Below are 20463 nucleotides of genomic sequence, written 5' to 3'. Positions count from 1 at the left end.
CCTTGAAAGTAAGTAAATAAACTTAATCCCCGTCATCAGTTTGTAATAATCAGTCACCACCTTGTTCCCCCACCCCCCCCCCCCCCCCCCCCCCCCCCCCCCCCCGATGGCTTTTTAGAAGTTGAGATCGATGGAAAGCAATGGATCCCAAAGTCTCACACTTCTCAATCAGAACCATCTTCCTTCTTCACTTCTGTGAACGTCAGAATCAGAACTGAGTTATAAAAAACATGGAGCGGAGAGAAGAGGAGCAACAAAAGCGCGACGATTCCAGATTCAATCAAACTCTCAAGAACGTCCAAGGGTAATCAATCAATCAATCAATCAATCAATCAAGCGACTTTCAATGTTTTCTCCGCCCGTATCTTGCATTTCCTTTTGCCCATCTCTTGCAATCCACTTCTTTAGATCTACTGATTGAAAATGGATCGTACCGAGTTTACTGATCTTTGTGTTCTGTTTCGTTATAGATTCCTGAAAGGTAGAAGTATTCCTGGTAAGGTATTGTTGACTAGGAGACCGGATCCTACTCCTGAACCAATCTCTCCTACTTATCACCGAAGCTTGTCGGAGAATGACGCCGGTAGAAACGAGCGTTCGGACAATCCCGTCGAGGTAAATGACTTTGAGTTTTCCTCTTCTTCCTGTGGTGAAGGGAAACTGAGAGAGCTTTACGGCAGGTGGAAGATCATAACTCAAGCAAGAAACAAGATAATACATATGCCGGTAAGCTACGATCAAACTCCTCTAGTGGGGAGCAGCTTGCGAAACAAGTCCAAAACCTCAAGATTGGTGGTAGATCAAGCGATTATGCAAGAGTTATGAAGTTCAACAAAGTCCTTTCCGAAACTACTGTCATTTTAGGTGTGTGTTGCTTACTATTCTCTGTGGATGATAATCTTGTCAGTGTTTATGTTACCACTTGACAGACCATGCCACTTCTGTTCAAGCTACATATAGCTCAATGAAAGCCTCCGTTTTGTTATCTTCTCTCTTTTGGTTGATTCTATTTCAACCTTCTTTACCTGTAGAGAAGCTGCGTGAACTAGCGTGGAGTGGTGTCCCCCACTATATGCGCCCTGATGTCTGGCGTCTTCTCTTGGTACTACCCTCTACCACTTCACCTTTAACCATACTAAAATTATTAAACTTCTGGCACTTTTTAATCTCTTTACGTACATTCTCCTTCTTCTATTTACGTTGCAATATCTTGTTCCTTTTTTTTCTTGATAACAGTTTCAAATTACTATACCCGATCATAATAATATCTTTTCTAAATATGTGGTTAGCTTATTTCAGTCACTTGTCAGATCCGTTATGTTATCCTACCAGTATTATGTGGCAACAAATTTTGGTTAATTTTTACTATTTGAATTTAAATATTAACTGACAACAGGGATATGCACCACCTAATTCAGATAGAAGGGAGGCTGTTCTGAGGAGAAAACGCCTTGAATATCTTGAATCTGTTGGCCAATTTTATGACCTTCCAGATTCAGAACGTTCTGATGATGAGATCAATATGCTTCGTCAGGTTTTTTTCTTCCTTGTCTCAGTGCTTCTCTGACAAAATTTTCAAAAGTCTCTTAGCAATTGTATTCTTTCCAGATCGCTGTTGACTGTCCAAGGACTGTACCAGACGTCAGTTTCTTTCAGCAAGCACAGGTGCAGAAATCTTTGGAGCGTATTCTATATACATGGTGAGTTATACAGTTCAGGCAGTAACTAATTTTGTTCTTCTCTCAACTTAACAATCAGCTGAAAGCTAAATCTGAAATTTTAATTTGCTGAGTATGCAGGGCCATTAGGCATCCAGCGAGTGGATATGTCCAGGGAATAAATGATCTGGTCACTCCCTTTCTAGTTATTTTCTTGTCAGAATACTTAGAAGGTGACGTAGACAGTTGGTCAATGTCCGATCTATCTGCTGCAAAAGTCTCAGATGTAGAGGCGGATTGTTACTGGTGCTTGACAAAGCTACTTGATGGTATGCAAGATCATTACACATTTGCGCAACCTGGAATCCAGAGACTTGTGTTTAAGCTGAAGGAATTAGTCAGGCGTATTGATGGTAAGGTTCATGCTCTGATTAATCTTATAACTGGATGCGTCTTTGCTGATTGTTTACAACATGTGACCTCCCCCCTTACAAAACCATGTTAACTGTATTGGATAATTTCCTCATCTAGTTTAAAATTAAGTCCCTAATTTACGTTTTATGCGTGTCTCGGATATTTGATACTTATCTTCAAAAATGGTTGTTTTAAATTTTGCCTGGCATAATCACTCTTGCTCTTATCTGCATTGTTGACATAGAGTCATGGGATTTAGATTCTGATAGTTGACTTGTCATTCATGAGGCTTAATACTATCGTACTGCATTCGATAGTGCATTGATATCATAAAAACCTACATATTGTACAGGGTACAGTTTAGGCGTGACATATTGTTTTAGGATTTAGAGCTTAGCTAACATTTTCTCAAATCTCATTGTCTTGTTTATGTACTAGAACCTGTTGCAAGACACATGGAAGAGCAAGGACTGGAGTTTCTTCAGTTTGCTTTCCGGTGGTATAACTGTCTTCTGATACGTGAGGTTAGACAAGATAAGATTTATGCCACCGTTTCTCAGGCTCGGCATAGTCTCATTTCAATTTTGTTTTTTGGTTCTGAAACCTTACAAAACTTTTGAACTTTGTAGATCCCCTTTAGTCTCATCAACCGCCTATGGGACACATATCTTGCCGAAGGAGATGCATTGCCGGACTTCCTAGTGTATATATATGCCAGCTTTCTCTTGACGGTAAGAAAGTGTCTCCGTGTTCAATTTTGGAACTGTTTTCTTTCAAACCATGAGAAGAATTGAATGAAAGTTTTGTGTTATGAAAAATGCAGTGGTCAGATGAGCTAAAGAAGCTGGACTTTCAAGAGATGGTGATGTTCCTGCAACACCTGCCGACACAAACATGGACAGACCAAGAGCTGGAGATGGTACTGTCAAGAGCGTACATGTGGCACAGTATGTTCAACAATTCCCCAAACCATCTGGCTAGCTGAGTGACTTTTTCCCTCGATTATGATGTTGTTCTTTCTTGGTTTATATTTTACTTATGTTCTTGTCGAAATCAGCTTTAGTCTTTTATTATTATTTTCGTTTAAAATGGTAAATGCTAAAAACATTACGTGTTCCTGTTGAATCTGTCACCAGTTTGTGTTTTGTAATATTTGTAACCTGCCTTTTTTTTTAACCTCTTCTATTTGATTTTCATGTAAAATTCAACTTAGCTCTGGACACGGTAATATCTTACATTGTATCCATGCTTATCCAGCCCACCCGGTCCGATTGTTTCCGGGATAGTAATTGATGCTTTTATATAAGATAAAGATAAGCTTTATCTATATTATGATTATTAATCAAACCTCAAAACAGAGAATGTGGACATAAGCAACGTTTTCAACAACAAAAATCAACTACTAGTTAGTTTTAGAAGAAGGATGATGGTCTGTTTGTCTTTGGATTCCTAAGCATTAATAATACAAATTCTTAAAGTCAACATCAATCAGATTTATGTCCATTATTTGCAATCTTTTTTTTTTTATCATCAAACTCTGTTGCATAATCATTTTATATATATCAACAAACTATTAATTATATTTACGTTATAGCATCTATATAGTAATTTTTTTATACACAGGGATTAAAAAGAATTTGGAAAAGTAGGAAGAAAAGAAAAAAGATTAATGATGGATTTTGATAATGAATGAGTCATCACTTTTTAAGACCATGCCTAATTACGGTAAAGTAAAATGAAGAAAGAAAATAAAAAAGAGGAGTGAAGAGGTTAAGAGAGGAAGGAAAGGTAAAGTAAAGTTTCTTTTGCTTTCCCTTTTGTGTGTGTGGTTCATTCCCTTCATCTCTCTCTCTCAGTCTTCCCCTTGTGCTAACGAACGCTCTTCTTCATCACCTTAATCGATTTTATCTCTCCGAGTAAGAAGAATCCGAAGGTGTTTTCAATCTCAAGCTCCCTTAGCTCCCCCTCAACCTTTTTTGCTAGTCAGAAACAATGGTTTGATTTTGCGAGAGGGAGGATGGTGAAGTTCTCAGGTATCTTCTTCTTCTTCTAGCTATCCCTTTCTCGTATTTGTGACTCTAATCATCTCCAATTCGAGATATTCATTTAATTTGGGGAACTTGGAGTGTTGAATGGATTCTGCTTTTGGTTCTTTGCAGAACAATAAAGTTGTAACCTTTATTGTTCTTTATGGTGGATCCGAATAACTAAGAGGATCTATGTATGTATGCTCTTGAATTCAAAAAGTATATGGTTGTTAGATGCTAACATTAGTTTAGTTGGTGGATGAACACTAGTTTTATATAGTCTTTTTAAATGTAGGGGTGGGGCTTTGATTCTTTATGTCAAGTAGAATTTAGTCGTATGTAGACTGATGCGATTGGCAAGATAATGGAGCTTATAGATAAGACAAGATTCACAAACCTTCCTGTGTAGAACATGTCTATTTCTCTCAGAATGAAAGCTACTAACTTTCTTCTTGGGTTCTTCTTAAGGTTGTTGTAGGAGTTTTTTTTTGCCAGCAGCCTTGGTACTGTTCATAGCTTCTAACTGACCTGTGCCTGGCTTTGTTGAAATTGAATAACTCTCCAGGGCTAGTTTAGCTATGGGCTCTTTACAGACTGTTTCTTGGCTTAAGGGTAAGTTCAGTTATGCTTTTTTCTTCCATGGTGAGGTTTAGCTCTAGTTTATGTCGTTGTGTATACCAAAAAGATGCAGTTTTTTTTTCTTGTTTTCTCTGTCTCATCTTCATCTATGGCTAACAAGAATCATTAGACAGTTCTATGTCAAGTTCATAAGAAAAGTTCTGATTGTGATTTATTTCCTGGAGTGCATGCAATAGACAATGTTGTTTGTTAACCCCTGACTTGCTTCTCTTATCAGGCTTTTTGGTTCATCGCTTCTTGCTATTTATTATCTGGCTATCAAGCTTCCAAGATGTAGCCGCTGCACATTATAAGACTAACGAGCATACTAGCAAATCCACTACCGCTGAGTTAGCAAACCCACCTGGCATTGGAGTCTCCGGTCCCATTCAAGTATCCCCATCAGTCATCCCCAAATACACATCTCCTCCTCTCCCTTGGACACCACCAATGTACCCTACTTTCCCTGACACATACGAACCAAAGCTAACCGGAAAATGCACCGCAGACTTTCAAGCAATCTCAAGCATCATCAACACAGCAGCCTCAGATTGCTCCCAACCGTTCGCCGCACTCGTTGGAAACGTGATTTGCTGTCCACAGTTCGTTAGCTTACTACATATCTTCCAAGGACAGCATGACGTGAAGTCAGAGAAGCTGGTTCTCCCTGACGCGGTTGCTGCAGATTGTTTTTCAGATATCGTTAGCATCCTCGTCAGCAAGAGAGCCAACATGACAATACCTGAACTCTGCTCTGTGACGTCCTCGAAGCTAACCGGAGGTTCTTGTCCGGTGCAAGACGTGGCAACGTTCGAGAAAGCTGTCAACAGTAGCAAGTTGCTGGATGCTTGTCGCACTGTTGATCCTCTTAAGGAGTGTTGCAGACCGGTTTGCCAAGGTGCGATTATGGAAGCTTCGCTTATTATCTCAGGACACCAAACAAATGGTGATAAGATTCCTTTGGGAGGATCAAACAGCGTCAACGCGCTTAACGACTGCAAAAATGTGGTGTTTTCGTATATTGCAAGGAAGCTGGAAGCAGACGAAGCCAACACAGCGTTTAGAATCTTATCTTCCTGCAAAGTTAACAAAGGTAATGAACTGTATCTCTTATTTGTATGTAGTCTTGTGAATGGTTTTTTGACGTGTGCGTTGTGGGGTTGCATATAGCTTGCCCTTTGGAGTTTAAGGAGCCAACAGAAGTGAGCAAGGCTTGCCGTAATGTGGCTGCTCCAAGCCCTTCTTGCTGTAGCTCGTTGAATGCGTATATCTCAGGGATACGGAACCAAATGCTGATAACAAACAAGCAGGCCATAGTGTGTGCAACGGTCATCGGTTCTATGTTAAGGAAAGGTGGTGTCATGACGAATATATATGAGCTTTGTGATGTCGATCTCAAAGACTTCAGTGTCCAAGGTAAGTATTCTTGTTTCTTTAGAGTCTCAAAAGAACTGTATTTGTCTTTTCCCTCTCCCCTGACATTATCTTTTTCTTGTACTGTTTCTTGGGTATGCTTTTGATGGGGGATAAGCAGCATATGGAATGCAACAAGGTTTGCATCTGATAATCCAAAAGGCTGTTTGTTTTGCAAGATAAGAGTTAAAGTGTCTAACGAGATCAATATGAATATGTATAGGATGTCTACTCAGAAGCTATCCAGCAGACTTGATATTTGACAACACGACAGGGTACAGTTTTACATGTGATTTGACGGATAACATAGCTGCGCCATGGCCATCTTCATCCTCAATGTCTTCCTTGTCGCTCTGTGCTCCTGGTAAACATTTCTCCTTACTTCTTAGCTAGCTCATTGTCTTGAGGTTCCAGAAACCTATAGATTTTAATATTTAACTTTTAAATGAATGTGCAGAGATGTCATTACCTGCCTTGCCAACATCTCAGACTCTTAGGAATCACGGTAAGCTTTAGTTTCCTTGGCAATATAAAAACATTTATTGAGTGGAAATCAATCATTAAGAAGAGGGCACGCAGAGGACTCAAATGACCCCCCATGTGTTTGCTTGCAGGGTTTCGCGGTGGTGGTGCGTTTGGAGCGTTGCGTCTCATTATCATTTTGGTGTTTATGTTGTATGGTGTTGTTAGACATTAAGAATGAGATTTTTTTTTTTTTAATTTGTTTTGGTAGGACACTGTGGGATGGATGGATGGATGGGGAAGGCTCAGATTTGTATTTTCTTCTTGTGTATATGTTTTTTGTTGGTAAACAACAGAGTGTAATGTAGTAATTAATATGTTCTCTCTCTCTCTCTCTCTCTCTCTCTCATGTATATCATTTTTCTCCATAATTATTGAGTTTTGTTAATTTCTTTGATCAAAAAACACACCTGAGGTCAAAAGGCTTCGGTAAAGAATAGAAAGACAAGTGAAAACTGATAAAAGCCAAAACTAAACCGAAAAACAGACCGGACGGTCCTGAAATAATCGAACCACACGAGTTATCCACTTTAGTCCCCGGAATAGTAGTCCCCTCTGCTTCTTCTTCCTCCGTCTCCGAGTCTCAACCTCTTCCTGCGTTACTCTCTCTCTACACCAGGTAATATCTTTCTCTCTCTCTCTCCTATATATTTAACCGGCGATGCAAAGTCTGTTCTGTCTAAATTCCGGCGAACTTCTGTGAAACTTTTCAAATTCTGAAAACTCATTTTCAGAAGAGAAGCAAGTTTTTTTCTTTTTTTTTTAATTTATTTTGGAATATCAAGTAATGTGTTGTTGTTATTCCTGTTTAGAATACAAGGGCGTCAAAGAGGCAACGTCTAGCTTCTTGTGAATAATAATGCAGACAATCATCCACAACCTCCCGTTCTGTAGCTTCAACTCTCTCGTAAGGGGCCGCCTTCTTCTTCTTTACTTTGTCTTGCTTTCAGAATGTGTTCCAAACATTGTCCGTTTACTTTGCAGATAATAGAACGGAAACAAAGATCTCATCTTTCTTCTTTTGTAACGCTTCCTCCAACTTTTTCAGTGCAACCAAGATTCTGTGCAAGGTAAAGTTTCTGCCTTTCTTTCGTGTCCATTATAACATAAGAGTTTAAACATGAGCTTGTTCAAGAACAAAACGATATTAGACCAAATGCTAGTCTTATTGAGTATTTGGATAGTCAATAATGAGTGAGACCACTGATGTGTTTACTTGAGTGTTAGGGCCATGTTCTCTTAATTGTCTTACCCTCGTTTCTTCCTTGGTTGATTAATGTTTATTCTTTACACTTTTACAGATCAACGAATAAACAGTTCGTAGCAGTTTGTGCAGCACCTTCAGGTTCAAACTTTAAAAAGTATATTCATTCTCTCTTTATTGTTGTTTTAGCTTCTTTTTTCATGTATATGTGTTTCTCTTCGCAGATGTTGAGACTTCTTCCAAGGATGAATCAGTTTTGATTACGACAGTGGAGACCGGAAACAGCAACGAGGTTAAGGTATGCTATTGTTTCTGCGGCAAATAAGCATATGGTACTGGTGTCGAGAACGAGTTATGACATCTAATCAGTTACTTTCCACCTTATGGTTCTCCTACTGGCTGAGTGCAGGTGCATGTTGAAGTATCAGGAGAGAAGACTCAAACAGTATTCAATACTGTATTTGAGAAAATGGTGGCTGCAGCTCAGCCAATCCCGGGCTTCCGAAGAGTTAAAGGAGGTATGAGATCACAGATTGTATAAGCTATGACAATATAAACTTGATTTTTTTTGTATTTGGATGCTTTATCTATTGTGGATAGGTCATCCATCATACGCTTAGGAATATGTATTGGTGTTTTGTAGCTTACTCTCAGAGAGCAAATTGTTTGATTCCTTTTTTAGTGTTAGAGTTCATGTTTCCTTCACCTCTCTCTCTCTCTGCAACTTTGTAATTTCGTTATTGGACTTTAGAAAGATTTGACTAAATAAGGTGGACATTTAAGTTACTCTCTTTAACAATGCTCATAGATTACATAAGATTCTAGAAATCTCTCCTGTATTTGTAGTTAATATGATTTGCTGCTGATGACTAGTAGCTAATTCATTTCATGGCGTCTCTAATGTTTTTTTTCTCTCTCTCTCTCTCTCTCTCTTCTACATCAACCTTGGAACTCCAGGGAAGACCCCAAATGTAAGTTTTTTTTTTTTTCAACTTCAGTTTATTTTAGAGAATCCATTATTTTAGCATTGAGGTAAAATAACTTCACCATAAGTGTTCCTTTCCTTATATTTGCAGATACCCAGAGAAATTTTGTTAGAGATCCTTGGATATTCTAAAGTCTATAGACAGGTGATAAAGAAATTAATCAATTCTGCTATCGAAGACTATGTTAAACAGGTATTTTTATTAGCTCTAGCTTCTCAGTAGATTCTATTTCAGATGGCAACGTTCTATATTCAGTAAAAAAAATAATCCTTCTCTAAAAGTTTATCGGATATGTGCTTACTGTTGGAGCTTGCTTTTAGTTAACTGTTAAAGATGATCCTAAAGAAACACACTAGATCTAATGCTTTCTGAGAGTTCAACTGAACCTGTTAAGTAAGGTCTTAGTCTTGAAGGCTCATATTCCTTAGATTGTAAACATGTGAACAGATCACCCTTTCAGTCAGATTTAGCTACTAGAGTTGGAATCAACGTCAGCACCCTTAGTTTGATTGTGTAATACCAGTTGGAATCAGTGAGTAAATCATATTTGGTAGCTGGAGTTCAAATTGGTTTGCTTTTGGTTGTTGATGCTTTCGTAGGAAGACCTAAAGGTTGGCAAAGAGCTGTCTGTTGAACAAAGCTATGAAGATCTTGAAGAGACATTTGAACCAGGTGAAAGTTTCAGCTTTGATGCTACTATTAAGCTTCAAGAATCGAGTTGAACGAAATATGTTGAACCCTAGGTACTTATCACTATGATTTGTCTTTCTACCTTGTATGGTAACAGTTCTTGTTGAGTAGGAAAGGATAAAATCTCATTTTGGTTGAGCTTGTGGTAATAAAAATTGAAACTTCAGTTATGCCTAGTCTCTGAACTCTTGTAGTTTCAGTGGGATGATGATTGGTATGTTCTCCATAAAAAATGAGGTAGCCACATAGATAGATATAACTAAAAATGAATACTAAATGTCTTTAACTAACTCCTAACATTTCCCTATTATTACAAACACAAGCTCTCTCTTTGTGCCTCTAAATATTACTCTTACCATTGAAATCTCATTCTCTAAGATAATCCACTCGTTCTTGTCCTTCCTGTGTGCTCGAAAGAATCACTTTCCATGTTGGGAATAGCTTTCTGTATGCCTCTGCAGATTATTCTGTTGTGAGAGCATCACTAGTCTCAGGCCTGTGAGCTTCCAGCACTATCGAGTATTCTTCTTCCATTGATGTAGCTTCCGGAAATGTTTACTCTTTTCTCAAATGTCTGTTGGAACTTTCTCGCTGGTCTCATCAGTTGTTGAGTGGCCACTGGTTTCTATACTCTCAAGAACTCCCATGCTAGCGAGGATCTCTTCTCTTGGCTCATCTGGATACTTGACTCTATAGTATTCCAACTCCATCTCAAGATCCTGTATTTCCTTCTCCCTATCAGCTAATACATCGTTTGCTCTCTCAAGCGCATCAACGTCGTGCTCAGCTTGCTCATCCATCATTCTCAGGTACTGTAAAGCTTCCATATGAAGAGCTGCTTTCTCCTCCTGCAACCGTGTGATCATCGCCATTGCTTGATTTGCAGCTATAGCTGAGGCGTTTCTTTCTTCCTCTAACTCTTTGCTCAAATCTCTTAGGGAGTTCCTGTCATGCTCTAGCTGTTTCTTTAACAGATCAACTAGAGTTTCTCCTTCAATGTCACTGCTAATGCTTACAAATGACTCCACAGAAGCTGATTGTTTTAGCTCCGGTACTGTTTCATCTGAAGTATTTAGAGTCTCTGTTGCCTTGGAGGAATCTTTATCATCTCTATGTTCTAATGAGGTTCCTTCGTTGGAGATCTTTGGTGACGGCAAAGGCTCAGTCTCTCCATGCTCTTCTTTACCGGAGTGTTCTTCTGTGGCAGAACCAGTCACATTATCCGCATCCTCTTCTTCATTACTGGAATGTTCTCCAGTCATATTGTTTGATGTCAAAGTTTGAGAGTCTCCATTATCCACATCCTCTTCTTCATGACTGCAATGGGATTGTTCTAAAGCAAATGAACCAGTTACATCTTTTGATGTTGAAGGCTCAGAAGGTGCGTTGACCTCAGCTTCTTCTTCTTCATTACTGAAATACTCTTCTGCAGCATTGTTTTCACTAACCTCATTTGACTCTTCATCATTGGTAGTCAAAGGCTTGAGATCTCTTTCAACACCATTCTCCTCATCACTAGAAGGTTCATCTGCAACAGAACCAGGCACGTCTATGTGATCACACACTTTTTGATCCACAGATGCTTCTGTCTCTACAGCTGAATGGGATATGTTTTGATCAAAGTCTGCTTGAATCTGGACTTCATGAGAGGTACTATTGTCTCCAGAAGGGCTCAAGAATTCTCCACCAGAAGGAGATGAGCTGCCACTTACCTCAGCTTCATTCTCTGCAAGAAATAAACTTCAAATCAAGTAAAACGCATATAGATTTCGACATAAGTTCTCATGACTTAAACGAACCACTTTGTGCTACTGCTCCTCCTGCATTTTCCTCTTTAGGTAAGTCCAATGAGAACGGACGAGCTTCACTCATAGTTATAAGCTCAGAGAGTACACCTTCATCCTCCCCTGCTTCAATAGCTTGTTCTTGCTTCTGAGTCTTATCTACAAGCTTACGCTCACGCGGTTTATGATCTTTAACATGAATCTTATTATCTTTCAAATAAGGCTGTTTACGCTTCAACACCTTCTTGTCTTTCAAAGATTCCCGAGACCGAGACTTGTGAACAACAAGTCTCTCAGACGTCTCACCACTGAAGTCTATCGTCTGGAAGAACGCATCATCATCTGTGAACAAGAACTCTGATTCAGACTCCGAGTGAATCTTCAGCTCTGCATACCCCACGTGAGCCATCCCATCGCTGCGGCTTCCAGCGTCTACAGCCTTAAGGTTGTTCCTCATCTTCTTCAAACTCCCACCGCTTCCTCTTCGAGTAAGATGATGATGCCTTGGAGCAGCAGGAATGTTAGGTTTAGCAGCACCCCTAGAGCCTAACCTAATCAGTCTCTGCGTATGGTGCCTTGTCCTCCACGGTTTATCGCAACAAGAACACGATCTAGGAGGATGAGCGAAATGGCTTGTGGAGAGAAGATCATACCCTAGCTTCCCTAGGAGCAACCTGTTCATGTCCTGATTGGGACCGGTCGTTTTGGTGAATGACAAGAGACAATCGTCGCACATTCCTCGACAGTCCGCGAGGTTGTTGTCGTGGTTGAGACATGATATGTATGATGAAACCTCTGATCTGTGGCTTCTGCAGAGGAGGAGTCTCCAGTGGAGAGGGTGAAGGAGCTTGGAGCAGAGGAAACACGGCAGAGGGAGTCTGCAGTAGCGTGCGAACCAGACGAGGAGGTAGGAGAGAAGAGCGTCGAGGAGCATGAGGAATATGAGGAACCATTCGCAGGCTGCGTATGTTAGCACAGGAGCTAGGCCTAGTATGACGCTTTGGTGATCATATATGACATTTGAATCCATCTTTCAGAGTGGTGGTGATTGATGGTGAATCCTGAAGAGCATTGAAACTCATTATCTCATAATCTTGTTGTGCATGGAAAGCAAAAAAAACGAGAAGGATCTTGAAAGTGAAAACTTGGTCTTACCTTGGGGATGGAGAATGATTTGGTCAAAGAGAGAAGAGGTGAAACCTGTAAAATTTGAGGAGTTTGCCTAGTTCTGCGCTAAAATCAAACAAAACTTGTTCAACGATTTGTTTTTGGGGTTTTCCTAAATTAGTGTAACTCTAGCTCTTCTCCACGTTCTTGTTTTTGTATGATATAATAATGGTCGACCCGATTTTATAGAATTATACCATAAACTTACGAGAAAAAAAAGCTTTTAATGTCTTTTTCTTGATTTGAAAAAAAAAAAAATCTTATGTATTAAAACAGAAGTCACAACCTTGATTTATGTGTGATTTTTTTAAAAATGGACATAATAGACATATTCTTAGAAAGTCATGTTATATTTAATTTCTAATCTTGTTATTTAAATTTTGGGCCAACCGGAAATTTTTATTGGACTATCAATAATTGAATTTAAACAATAGATGAAACATTGGATTTATAGATAGTATAAATTAAATAGATATAATTTAATGTTGTAATACTATACCTCATATGTTAATTATTTAAATATTTGTTGATGTTAACTTTTAAAATTATAAAGATTTTTTTTTTAAATAACAAAAATCATGTTATCTAACAATGATTAATCTTTACTACCTTAAACCAATGAAAACAAATTTAAAACTATATAGTTTATTTTAAAAATTAAACAAAAACTAAATGTTTAATTATTTACTCGATAATATAAATCTATGAAGCGAAAAGTTTAATTTTTAAAAACTTTCTAAATTTTTGAAATGTTACAATATCTTTGAATATGACAGTAAAAAAATTATTTTACTAATCTTTATATATATAGTTACGATTTTAATAATGAAATAATAATCCGAAAATATATATAAAGAAGAAGATACAAATACATGTGAAAGTTTGAAACAATCTATTCATAGAAAAAATATACCGTAAACTTATTATGTTATAAAAACTGATAGACATATATGTATTATTATATATACCAATTTAGAATTGAAAAAAAAAATGTTTATATAAAAATCAATGACAACAAAAATCTGCGCGATTGCGCGGTTCGAGATCTAGTTGTATATTTTAAAATTTTAGCTATAATGTTTTTTTTTTTTTTGCGATAACCGAGTGTCCAGCGAGCCGAGGCCCAACCGACTAATCCCTTGGACGTCTGTCCACCGCAGCCAGACAGATCCGGTTGTTCGCAACGGAAATTAGATACCTATGTCTGTCCACACAAACGGATAAATTTGAGTTTGGTAGGTTTCAAACCCGGGGTGCTTAGCACCTTTCCAAGCTGGCCGTACCACTCAATCACGCTTGTGTGGTTAGCTACAATGTTTAGGAATCAGTCTCTGTGTATGGTTTATTATTCTACATCGTTCTTCCTTTCAAACGATTTGATCGAGACACTGAAATGCAAAATTTGTAAAAACTTTCCTCAGATAGGCAAATAGCTGCTTCACTGAAGTCTGTTAGAATCTTTTACAATTCTCCCTAAGAAATCTGAGATGTATATATTTTTGTGTGTTAAATCACGAGGATTTATTTATAGATGCTTAAAATTTCTTGGTCTTTACTATTTATTTGAAAGACTACACAAATAAACAAACAGATTATCAAAAAGTAAAACCAGTCTGTTAAAACCAAAAAGTGCAAAATTAAGCTTTGGGACATAGAGCACAATACTTAATACTTAAATCAATATATAGATTAAGATTTGGTATTATTGTAAAACAGCTTGTATCAAAATATAAATTTTATAAAATATAAATGTCGACACATCGATAGTCATTTAGAAGCAAACGTTCAAATATAAAACCGATCACGAGTTCATAGCCCCAAGCCCGCGTCCTCCCGATGAGCAGAGCCCTAACCATTGACTTAAAGGCTTCCATGCTCGTACAATCTGCAGTGAGGGGGGAGACACATAGGTAAATGAATGGAAAAATAAAGACATGATATGACAAAGATATCTCAAATCCAGAATAAGACTAATGGAACAAGATAACTTACAAGCTGTGAAACTACACATCCGAATGAGATGAATGCTAGCATGCAAAGTAACATGTATTTGATTGTCACAACATCAAAAGTTATGATGATAACGAGGCTTGCCAGAACCAGAAGTGCGAGGAACACAATAGCCTTGACGCTTCTCACGAGACATTGGGACTTGGGATACTGAATTAGATTAACACATAAACTCGTATGAGTTCTCATTATAAATATTTTTGAATAACTAGACTGAACCGAGAACTGAGCATAAACCTTTTGGCTGAATGCTCAGGCCTATCACACCAAGAACTAGAAAAGACATAATATGTATAACTAAATTCAACAACATACATTAGTCTCGTATGGCGATGGTTCAACGGGTGGTTTTTCATTTCGAGACTTTCGACGCTGGATATTGTTAAGTAACATACTCTTCAAGTGCTCTCTTTGAAGTGAACCTTCCTACAATTTCACAATTAATAAATCAGGACACTTCAATTTAATTTGCGATCAACTAAACAAAAACAGAAAAATTGTGCTTGCTTATATTACCTGAAAACCAAACATAGTTTCAAGCATAGAAAAATGGTCCTCGTTTGCTGGAATAGCCCGGGGCATCTTCGCATTCGTTGATATTCACTGATAGGAAATAATGTTCATAAATATTTAGTTCTGAGATTATTAGGAGGATTATTTATATAGGGTAGATTTTAAAAATCTTGTGAAAGAGAAATAATTTAAAATAGTACTTAAAATTGAAATTTTCCAAAAACAATTATGAGAAACTATTTTTCAATAAAAAGTTTAAGGAAACATTTATGAATGTGTATGATATCTTCCTAAATTTGAATTATATGCATATTTTAGGAAATATTACTAAATAAGTGTAATATCATTTAAAGCCTTTCTTCAAAAAAATAAATATCTTTTAAATTTTAGGAAGATACTGATAAATATGTATAATATCTTTATAAATTTTAAGAAAGCTTTTATTAATGTGCATTTCAAAACCCTCTTAAATGTATATTTAGAAAACTCTTCATGAATATAGATTTTGATAAGTAGCTTTTTAATTACACAGATTTTTAAACCATGGATTATCATAATACCACATCATCAGTACATAATTTAACACACTATTACTTTAAGAAAATTTAGATTGTTTATTTTATTTTTTGCTGTATATCTAGGCTTTAGCGTTCATAAAATAAATAGCATATTTTCTCATGACACCACATCATCATTTCATATTTTTAAAGTGTGATACATCATTACTTTATATTGTTTTAAACTGTTATCTAGATTTTAACACTTATAATAACTATCATCCATTATTTTTTGATAATTAAAAATTGAAAATCATTTATCTTATATTTATTTATTAAACATATATTATACATTTATTTAAACAAAATTTAATTTAATATAATTTAAACTTACCAAGTATATTTATAGAGTTTAAGGGAATGTTTATTTTTAAATAATGATACATTTATCTTTTGAATTATTAATGAAAATAACATATTGTTATATATTTACTTTTAAATAATCACTACAAGAAAACAGCGGTATTCTGATGGACATTCCGACGGAAAATGAAATCCTCGGAATTTCCCGAGAAATTTCCGAGGAAACCCAAAATTTGGTTTCCTCGGAATATACCGACGGAATTCCGAGGAAATATCAATCCGTCGGAATATTCCGACGGAATACTGAGGAAAAATGTATTCCTCGGAAAAAACTGATGAATTCCGAGGATATATTATAGCCGTTGGAGAGCCGTTTGGGGATTTTAAAAATTTCGAAGAAATTCCGACGAACTAGCCGTTGGCGTCGGAATTCCGTCGGAATTTTCTCGGTCTGTCGGCAGGATTTCAACTATAAATACAAGCACTCCTCTTCCTCTTCATTCACTCCATATCTTCATCCTCCCTCTTACTCTATTTACACACGAATTTGATTCATAAAAAACATGTCTTCTTCAAATTATTTTCGTTCATGGATCGATCGACCTCATTTGGATCCGAACACGAGATTGCTTACGGAAGAATACCAACGAGGTATAACCGAATTCATGGGGTTAGTTAACCGACAACCGGAAGCAAAAACAGGTATGTTAAGATGTCCTTGCTCTAATTGTAAAAATAGAAAGGTTATTAAAGAGTGGGATGTTTGGACTCATCTATATTTGAGTGGGTTTACACGAAGTTACAAAATTTGGTATCATCATTGTAACTTGGTATCATCATGGGAAAACTGATTATGAACATGGTAGTACTAGCGAACCTCAGCCAGCGGTTAGATTAGAAGAACCAATTAGAACGGATGTAGATTATGGTGTAGGTACTGAGGAGATGGTAAATGATCAATTTAGAGGAGAAGATTTATCCAATGCACAAGCTAGGAGATTTTATGATATGTTAGATGCTGGAAAGAAACCATTGTACGAAGGTTGCAGAGATGGTCATTCAGCTTTATCTTCTGCTACAAGACTGATGGGCATTAAAACAGATTATAATTTGGCTGAAGACTGTGTGGATGCGATTGCTGATTTTGTAAAAGGTATTCTACCCGAGGATAATGTAGCTCCTGGTTCATACTACGAGGTTCAGAAACTCGTAGCTGGTCTTGGTTTATCGTATCAGGTAATAGATGTATGCAGCGACAACTGCATGATTTATTGGAGGGCGGATGAACAGCGGGTTACATGCAAATTTTGTGGAAAGCCTCGTTATAAAGATACGAGTGGAAGAGTTCCAGTGCCATATAAAAGGATGTGGTATTTGCCTTTGACGGAAAGGTTGCAGAGGTTGTATCTGTCTGAACGCACAGCGCAACCAATGAGATGGCATGCGGAGCACTCAACAGATGGTGAGATCAGACATCCTTCAGATGCAAAAGCGTGGAAGCATTTCCAATCAAAGTATCCCGAGTTTGCGTATGAGAGAAGAAATGTCTACCTTGGATTATGTACTGATGGTTTCAGCCCGTTTGGCAAGAGTGGAAGACAGTATTCTCTATGGCCAGTCATTCTTACACCATACAACCTACCCCCAAACTTGTGCTTGCGACGAGAGTTTTTGTTTCTCTCGATTCTCGTTCCCGGACCAGAGCATCCTAAGAGATCACTTGATGTGTTTCTTCAGCCACTAATATATGAGTTGCAACAACTATGGGCTCAAGGTGCTGAAACATACGATGTTTCGTGTAAAGAAAACTTTCAAATGCGGGCAGTACTAATGTGGACAATAAGTGATTTTCCAGCATATGGTATGTTATCTGGATGGACAACGCATGGAAGGCTATCATGTCCATATTGTCAAGATAACACTGATGTTTTCCAACTAAAACACGGAGGGAAAACGTGTTGGTTTGACTGTCACAGGAGATTCCTACCACCTGATCATCCATATCGTAGGAGTAGGAATTTGTTTACGAAGAACAAGAGGGTGTTTGACAGTCCACCTCCGGAAATTTGTGGGAAAGATTTGAAGACACAACTAAGAGATTTTGGTGCAGAAAGGACGCCAGACGTCGGTGGACATGAGCGTTTTCCGGTAGATGCTGTTGGAGACCTACATAACTGGCACAAAAAAAGTATTTTCTGGGATCTGCCATACTGGGAGGATCATCTGCTAAGGCATAATTTAGATGTCATGCATATTGAGAAGAACTTTTTTGACAATCTCATGAACACGATCCTTAATGTTCAAGGTAAAACAAAGGATAATTTGAAGTCAAGACTGGATTTAGTCGATATATGTGCTCGTTCAGAACTTCATGTTGATGAGAATGGTAGGGCTCCTTTTCCCATATACCGACTTGATGCAGAGGGAAAAGATGCGTTCTTTGATTGGATTTCAAACGATGTGGAATTTCCAGACGGTTACGCATCTAATTTGCGTAACTGTATCGACAGAAAGGAAGGAAAGTTTACTGGCTTGAAAAGCCACGATTGCCATGTAATGATGCAGCGCCTCCTTCCGTTTGCCTTCAAGGAACTATTACCACGAAATGTTCATGAAGCAATTGCAGGGATAAGTGGTTTCTTCCGCGATTTATGCACGAGATCAGTGACTCTTGAAGGTATTGAAAATTTGAAGACTAACATAGCCGTGATTCAGTGCAACCTTGAGAAGATATTTCCTCCCTCATTTTTTGATGTTATGGAGCATCTTGTTATTCACCTGGCAAGAGAATTGGAACTTGGTGGTCTTGTGCAGTATAGATGGATATACCTGTATGAGCGGTATATGTTCCATTTGAAGAAGATGGTGAAAAATTTAAGTAGGGTGGAAGGTTCTATAGTCGCACAGATGATCAATGAAGAAACTTCAAACTTTGCCGAGTACTACTTTCCAGCAGAAGTTCAGACCAAAAACAAAAGACCTGCTCGGCATGATGATAGAGGCGAACGGGCAACATATCATGTTACGGTTCCAGAAATTTTCACAGACGTTGGACGACTTAGCGGAAAACCAAAGGACCGTCGACTTACTGAGCAGGAGCGCAGTAATTTGCAAACATATTTGCTCACCAACTGCGAAGATGTTCTTCAATATGAGAGGTAAATAAATAAGCTTACAAATTTTTATTTTAACAAGTTGAAATTTAAATCTTAATTAATTACATTATTGTCATCATATGTACAGGATTTTCATGGCAGAAAAGAGGTTCGAATATAGATACGCCACAGAGGACGAACTAGAAGAAATGAAGCAGAGAGAATTTTCTGGATGGATGTTTACTTATGTGAGTGCTTTAAACAAATTAAAATATCATTTATCACATATTTATACTAATTCACATTTATTGATATATAGGTGTCTGCTGGTTTGGCCAGAAGTGAAACATTTGACGATTGGATACGCGAGATGGTCGTTGGACCAAAATTTGTTGTGAAGTCATATCCGAGATTTTGTACTCGAGGATATGCATTCACAACTCAGAAGAGGAGACGTTCGAGTACGACTTATGATGCTGGCGTTTGTTCTGCATCAGGAGATGATGTATACTACGGACACATACATGAGATTTTGGAAATCAAGTATTTGGGCATGGTTGGATTGCGCTGTACTGTTTTCTATTGTGATTGGCACGACAACACTCTTGATCGAGGTGTGAGAACAGATGCATTTGGTGTTACATCAGTAAATTCGAGCCGAAAGCTGCAATATTATGATCCTTTCATTCTTGCTTCTCAGACCGATCAGGTAATTAAATGTTAATTATTTAGAATGATTCATCATCATGTGTATTAATTTATAATTTTACTAATAATTTTTTTAATGTTACAGATTTGTTATATCAAGTACCTCCGGGTAAGGAACAGAGACGATCCATGGGTTACTGTTACAAGACTCAACCCGAGAGGCCGAGTTCAGGGAAGTTCTGAGCTGGAAGACCCACTACAACCAAGCACATCCGGCAACTTCAGTGCAGCAGAAGATTTAGCTGGAGTTGGCCTTGTAGTCGATTTAACCGACTTCGTAGAGGAAGTCGTCGTTCACGTAGAGGATGAACCAGTGATTGGAGAGTTTCACCAAGATCCTGATTCAGATTCATCTGGTGATTATGACTCGGAAACAGACTAGCATCGACTTTTTTTTTTTTTGAATATTCCAACGGAATTCCGAGGAAGATAAGAGTTTCCTCGGAATTTCCTCAGAATATTCCGAGGAAATTCTGAGGAAATAGGGTTTCTAAACCGAAAATAACGTTTTGCGGTTTGAATAACACTTATATAACCCTTATTAAGTGGCTTAGACTAATTATAAAGTCAAACATTTGTTCCTTACCCTATAATAAACATTTTTCTGATTGTATGAACGAAATCCCCACAACGTAAGAGAAACACTTATACACTTTAATGAACGGTAAAGGGAATACTTTCAATTCGTTTTGAAATTTGTTATTTCATTGTTATTTCATGGTTTATGATCATCTATACAAAGAATCCTCAATGGTATGCATTACAATTGTATAAGAAATGAAATACGGCAAAAA

General features: G+C 37.6%; 5 protein-coding genes across 6 annotated transcripts; 3 read left to right on the top strand and 2 right to left on the bottom strand.

Moving 5' to 3' along the window:
- Positions 1 to 53: 53 nt before the first annotated feature.
- LOC106426391 (GTPase-activating protein GYP1) lies at positions 54 to 3248 on the top strand. The gene is made up of 10 exons (XM_013867109.3): positions 54 to 304; positions 471 to 615; positions 681 to 864; positions 1032 to 1102; positions 1397 to 1534; positions 1609 to 1700; positions 1800 to 2071; positions 2511 to 2596; positions 2702 to 2803; positions 2896 to 3248. Exons 1-10 carry the CDS (start codon positions 231 to 233, stop codon positions 3055 to 3057), a joined length of 1326 nt encoding a protein of 441 aa, XP_013722563.1. The 5' UTR covers positions 54 to 230; the 3' UTR covers positions 3058 to 3248.
- Positions 3249 to 3846: 598 nt separating this feature from the next.
- LOC106426393 (uncharacterized GPI-anchored protein At1g61900) lies at positions 3847 to 6986 on the top strand. Of its 2 annotated transcripts, XM_048753980.1 has the most exons (8): positions 3858 to 4105; positions 4665 to 4711; positions 4956 to 5810; positions 5888 to 6133; positions 6252 to 6269; positions 6354 to 6494; positions 6588 to 6635; positions 6745 to 6986. In XM_048753980.1, the coding sequence occupies exons 2-8, from the start codon at positions 4678 to 4680 to the stop codon at positions 6825 to 6827; spliced, it is 1425 nt and encodes a 474-aa protein (XP_048609937.1). In that variant the 5' UTR covers positions 3858 to 4105; positions 4665 to 4677; the 3' UTR covers positions 6828 to 6986. The 2 variants fall into 2 exon arrangements, with proteins under 2 accessions (XP_013722565.1, XP_048609937.1); XM_013867111.3 differs by lacking the exon at positions 4665 to 4711 and having other exon boundaries at positions 3847 to 4105.
- Positions 6987 to 7131: 145 nt separating this feature from the next.
- Positions 7132 to 9702, top strand: LOC106426394 (trigger factor). Its single transcript, XM_013867112.3, has 9 exons — positions 7132 to 7271; positions 7465 to 7559; positions 7637 to 7722; positions 7954 to 7997; positions 8081 to 8154; positions 8266 to 8374; positions 8814 to 8827; positions 8933 to 9034; positions 9442 to 9702. Exons 2-9 carry the CDS (start codon positions 7512 to 7514, stop codon positions 9562 to 9564), a joined length of 600 nt encoding a protein of 199 aa, XP_013722566.1. The 5' UTR covers positions 7132 to 7271; positions 7465 to 7511; the 3' UTR covers positions 9565 to 9702.
- LOC106426368 (probable myosin-binding protein 4) lies at positions 9580 to 12346 on the bottom strand. Its single transcript, XM_048753979.1, has 2 exons — positions 11332 to 12346; positions 9580 to 11258 (listed from the first exon to the last, which is right to left on the bottom strand). The coding sequence occupies exons 1-2, from the start codon at positions 12344 to 12346 to the stop codon at positions 10099 to 10101; spliced, it is 2175 nt and encodes a 724-aa protein (XP_048609936.1). The 3' UTR covers positions 9580 to 10098.
- A 1799-nt stretch (positions 12347 to 14145) lies between these two features.
- LOC106426378 lies at positions 14146 to 15877 on the bottom strand. The gene is made up of 4 exons (XM_022701431.2): positions 15010 to 15877; positions 14809 to 14919; positions 14476 to 14643; positions 14146 to 14368 (listed from the first exon to the last, which is right to left on the bottom strand). Exons 1-4 carry the CDS (start codon positions 15073 to 15075, stop codon positions 14285 to 14287), a joined length of 429 nt encoding a protein of 142 aa, XP_022557152.1. The 5' UTR covers positions 15076 to 15877; the 3' UTR covers positions 14146 to 14284.
- Between the last annotated feature and the right edge of the window lie 4586 nt (positions 15878 to 20463).

The sequence above is a fragment of the Brassica napus genome, chromosome C4 (genome assembly GCF_020379485.1).
Source record: "Brassica napus cultivar Da-Ae chromosome C4, Da-Ae, whole genome shotgun sequence".
In the NCBI taxonomy this organism is placed as follows: Eukaryota; Viridiplantae; Streptophyta; class Magnoliopsida; order Brassicales; family Brassicaceae; genus Brassica; species Brassica napus.
This window is presented reverse-complemented; position numbering and strand designations above follow the sequence as displayed.

Excerpts from the sequence above, each read along its gene's own strand:
- LOC106426391 (XM_013867109.3), top strand. The coding sequence starts at position 231 with ATGGAGCGGAGAGAAGAGGAGCAACAAAAGCGCGACGATTCCAGATTC. Across the intron at positions 865-1,031 it reads CGAAACTACTGTCATTTTAG|AGAAGCTGCGTGAACTAGCG; the intron begins GTGTGTGTTGCT and ends CTTTACCTGTAG. Across the intron at positions 1,103-1,396 it reads ATGTCTGGCGTCTTCTCTTG|GGATATGCACCACCTAATTC; the intron begins GTACTACCCTCT and ends AACTGACAACAG.
- LOC106426393 (XM_048753980.1), top strand. The coding sequence starts at position 4,678 with ATGGGCTCTTTACAGACTGTTTCTTGGCTTAAGG. Across the intron at positions 5,811-5,887 it reads TTCCTGCAAAGTTAACAAAG|CTTGCCCTTTGGAGTTTAAG; the intron begins GTAATGAACTGT and ends GGTTGCATATAG. Across the intron at positions 6,636-6,744 it reads TCAGACTCTTAGGAATCACG|GGTTTCGCGGTGGTGGTGCG; the intron begins GTAAGCTTTAGT and ends GTTTGCTTGCAG.
- LOC106426394 (XM_013867112.3), top strand. The coding sequence starts at position 7,512 with ATGCAGACAATCATCCACAACCTCCCGTTCTGTAGCTTCAACTCTCTC. Across the intron at positions 7,560-7,636 it reads TCTGTAGCTTCAACTCTCTC|ATAATAGAACGGAAACAAAG; the intron begins GTAAGGGGCCGC and ends TTTACTTTGCAG. Across the intron at positions 8,155-8,265 it reads GAAACAGCAACGAGGTTAAG|GTGCATGTTGAAGTATCAGG; the intron begins GTATGCTATTGT and ends GGCTGAGTGCAG.
- LOC106426368 (XM_048753979.1), bottom strand. The coding sequence starts at position 12,346 with ATGGATTCAAATGTCATATATGATCACCAAAGCGTCATACTAGGCCTA. Across the intron at positions 11,259-11,331 it reads AGGAGCAGTAGCACAAAGTG|AGAATGAAGCTGAGGTAAGT; the intron begins GTTCGTTTAAGT and ends TATTTCTTGCAG.
- LOC106426378 (XM_022701431.2), bottom strand. The coding sequence starts at position 15,075 with ATGCCCCGGGCTATTCCAGCAAACGAGGACCATTTTTCTATGCTTGAA. Across the intron at positions 14,920-15,009 it reads AAACTATGTTTGGTTTTCAG|GAAGGTTCACTTCAAAGAGA; the intron begins GTAATATAAGCA and ends GTGAAATTGTAG. Across the intron at positions 14,369-14,475 it reads GATGTGTAGTTTCACAGCTT|ATTGTACGAGCATGGAAGCC; the intron begins GTAAGTTATCTT and ends CCCTCACTGCAG.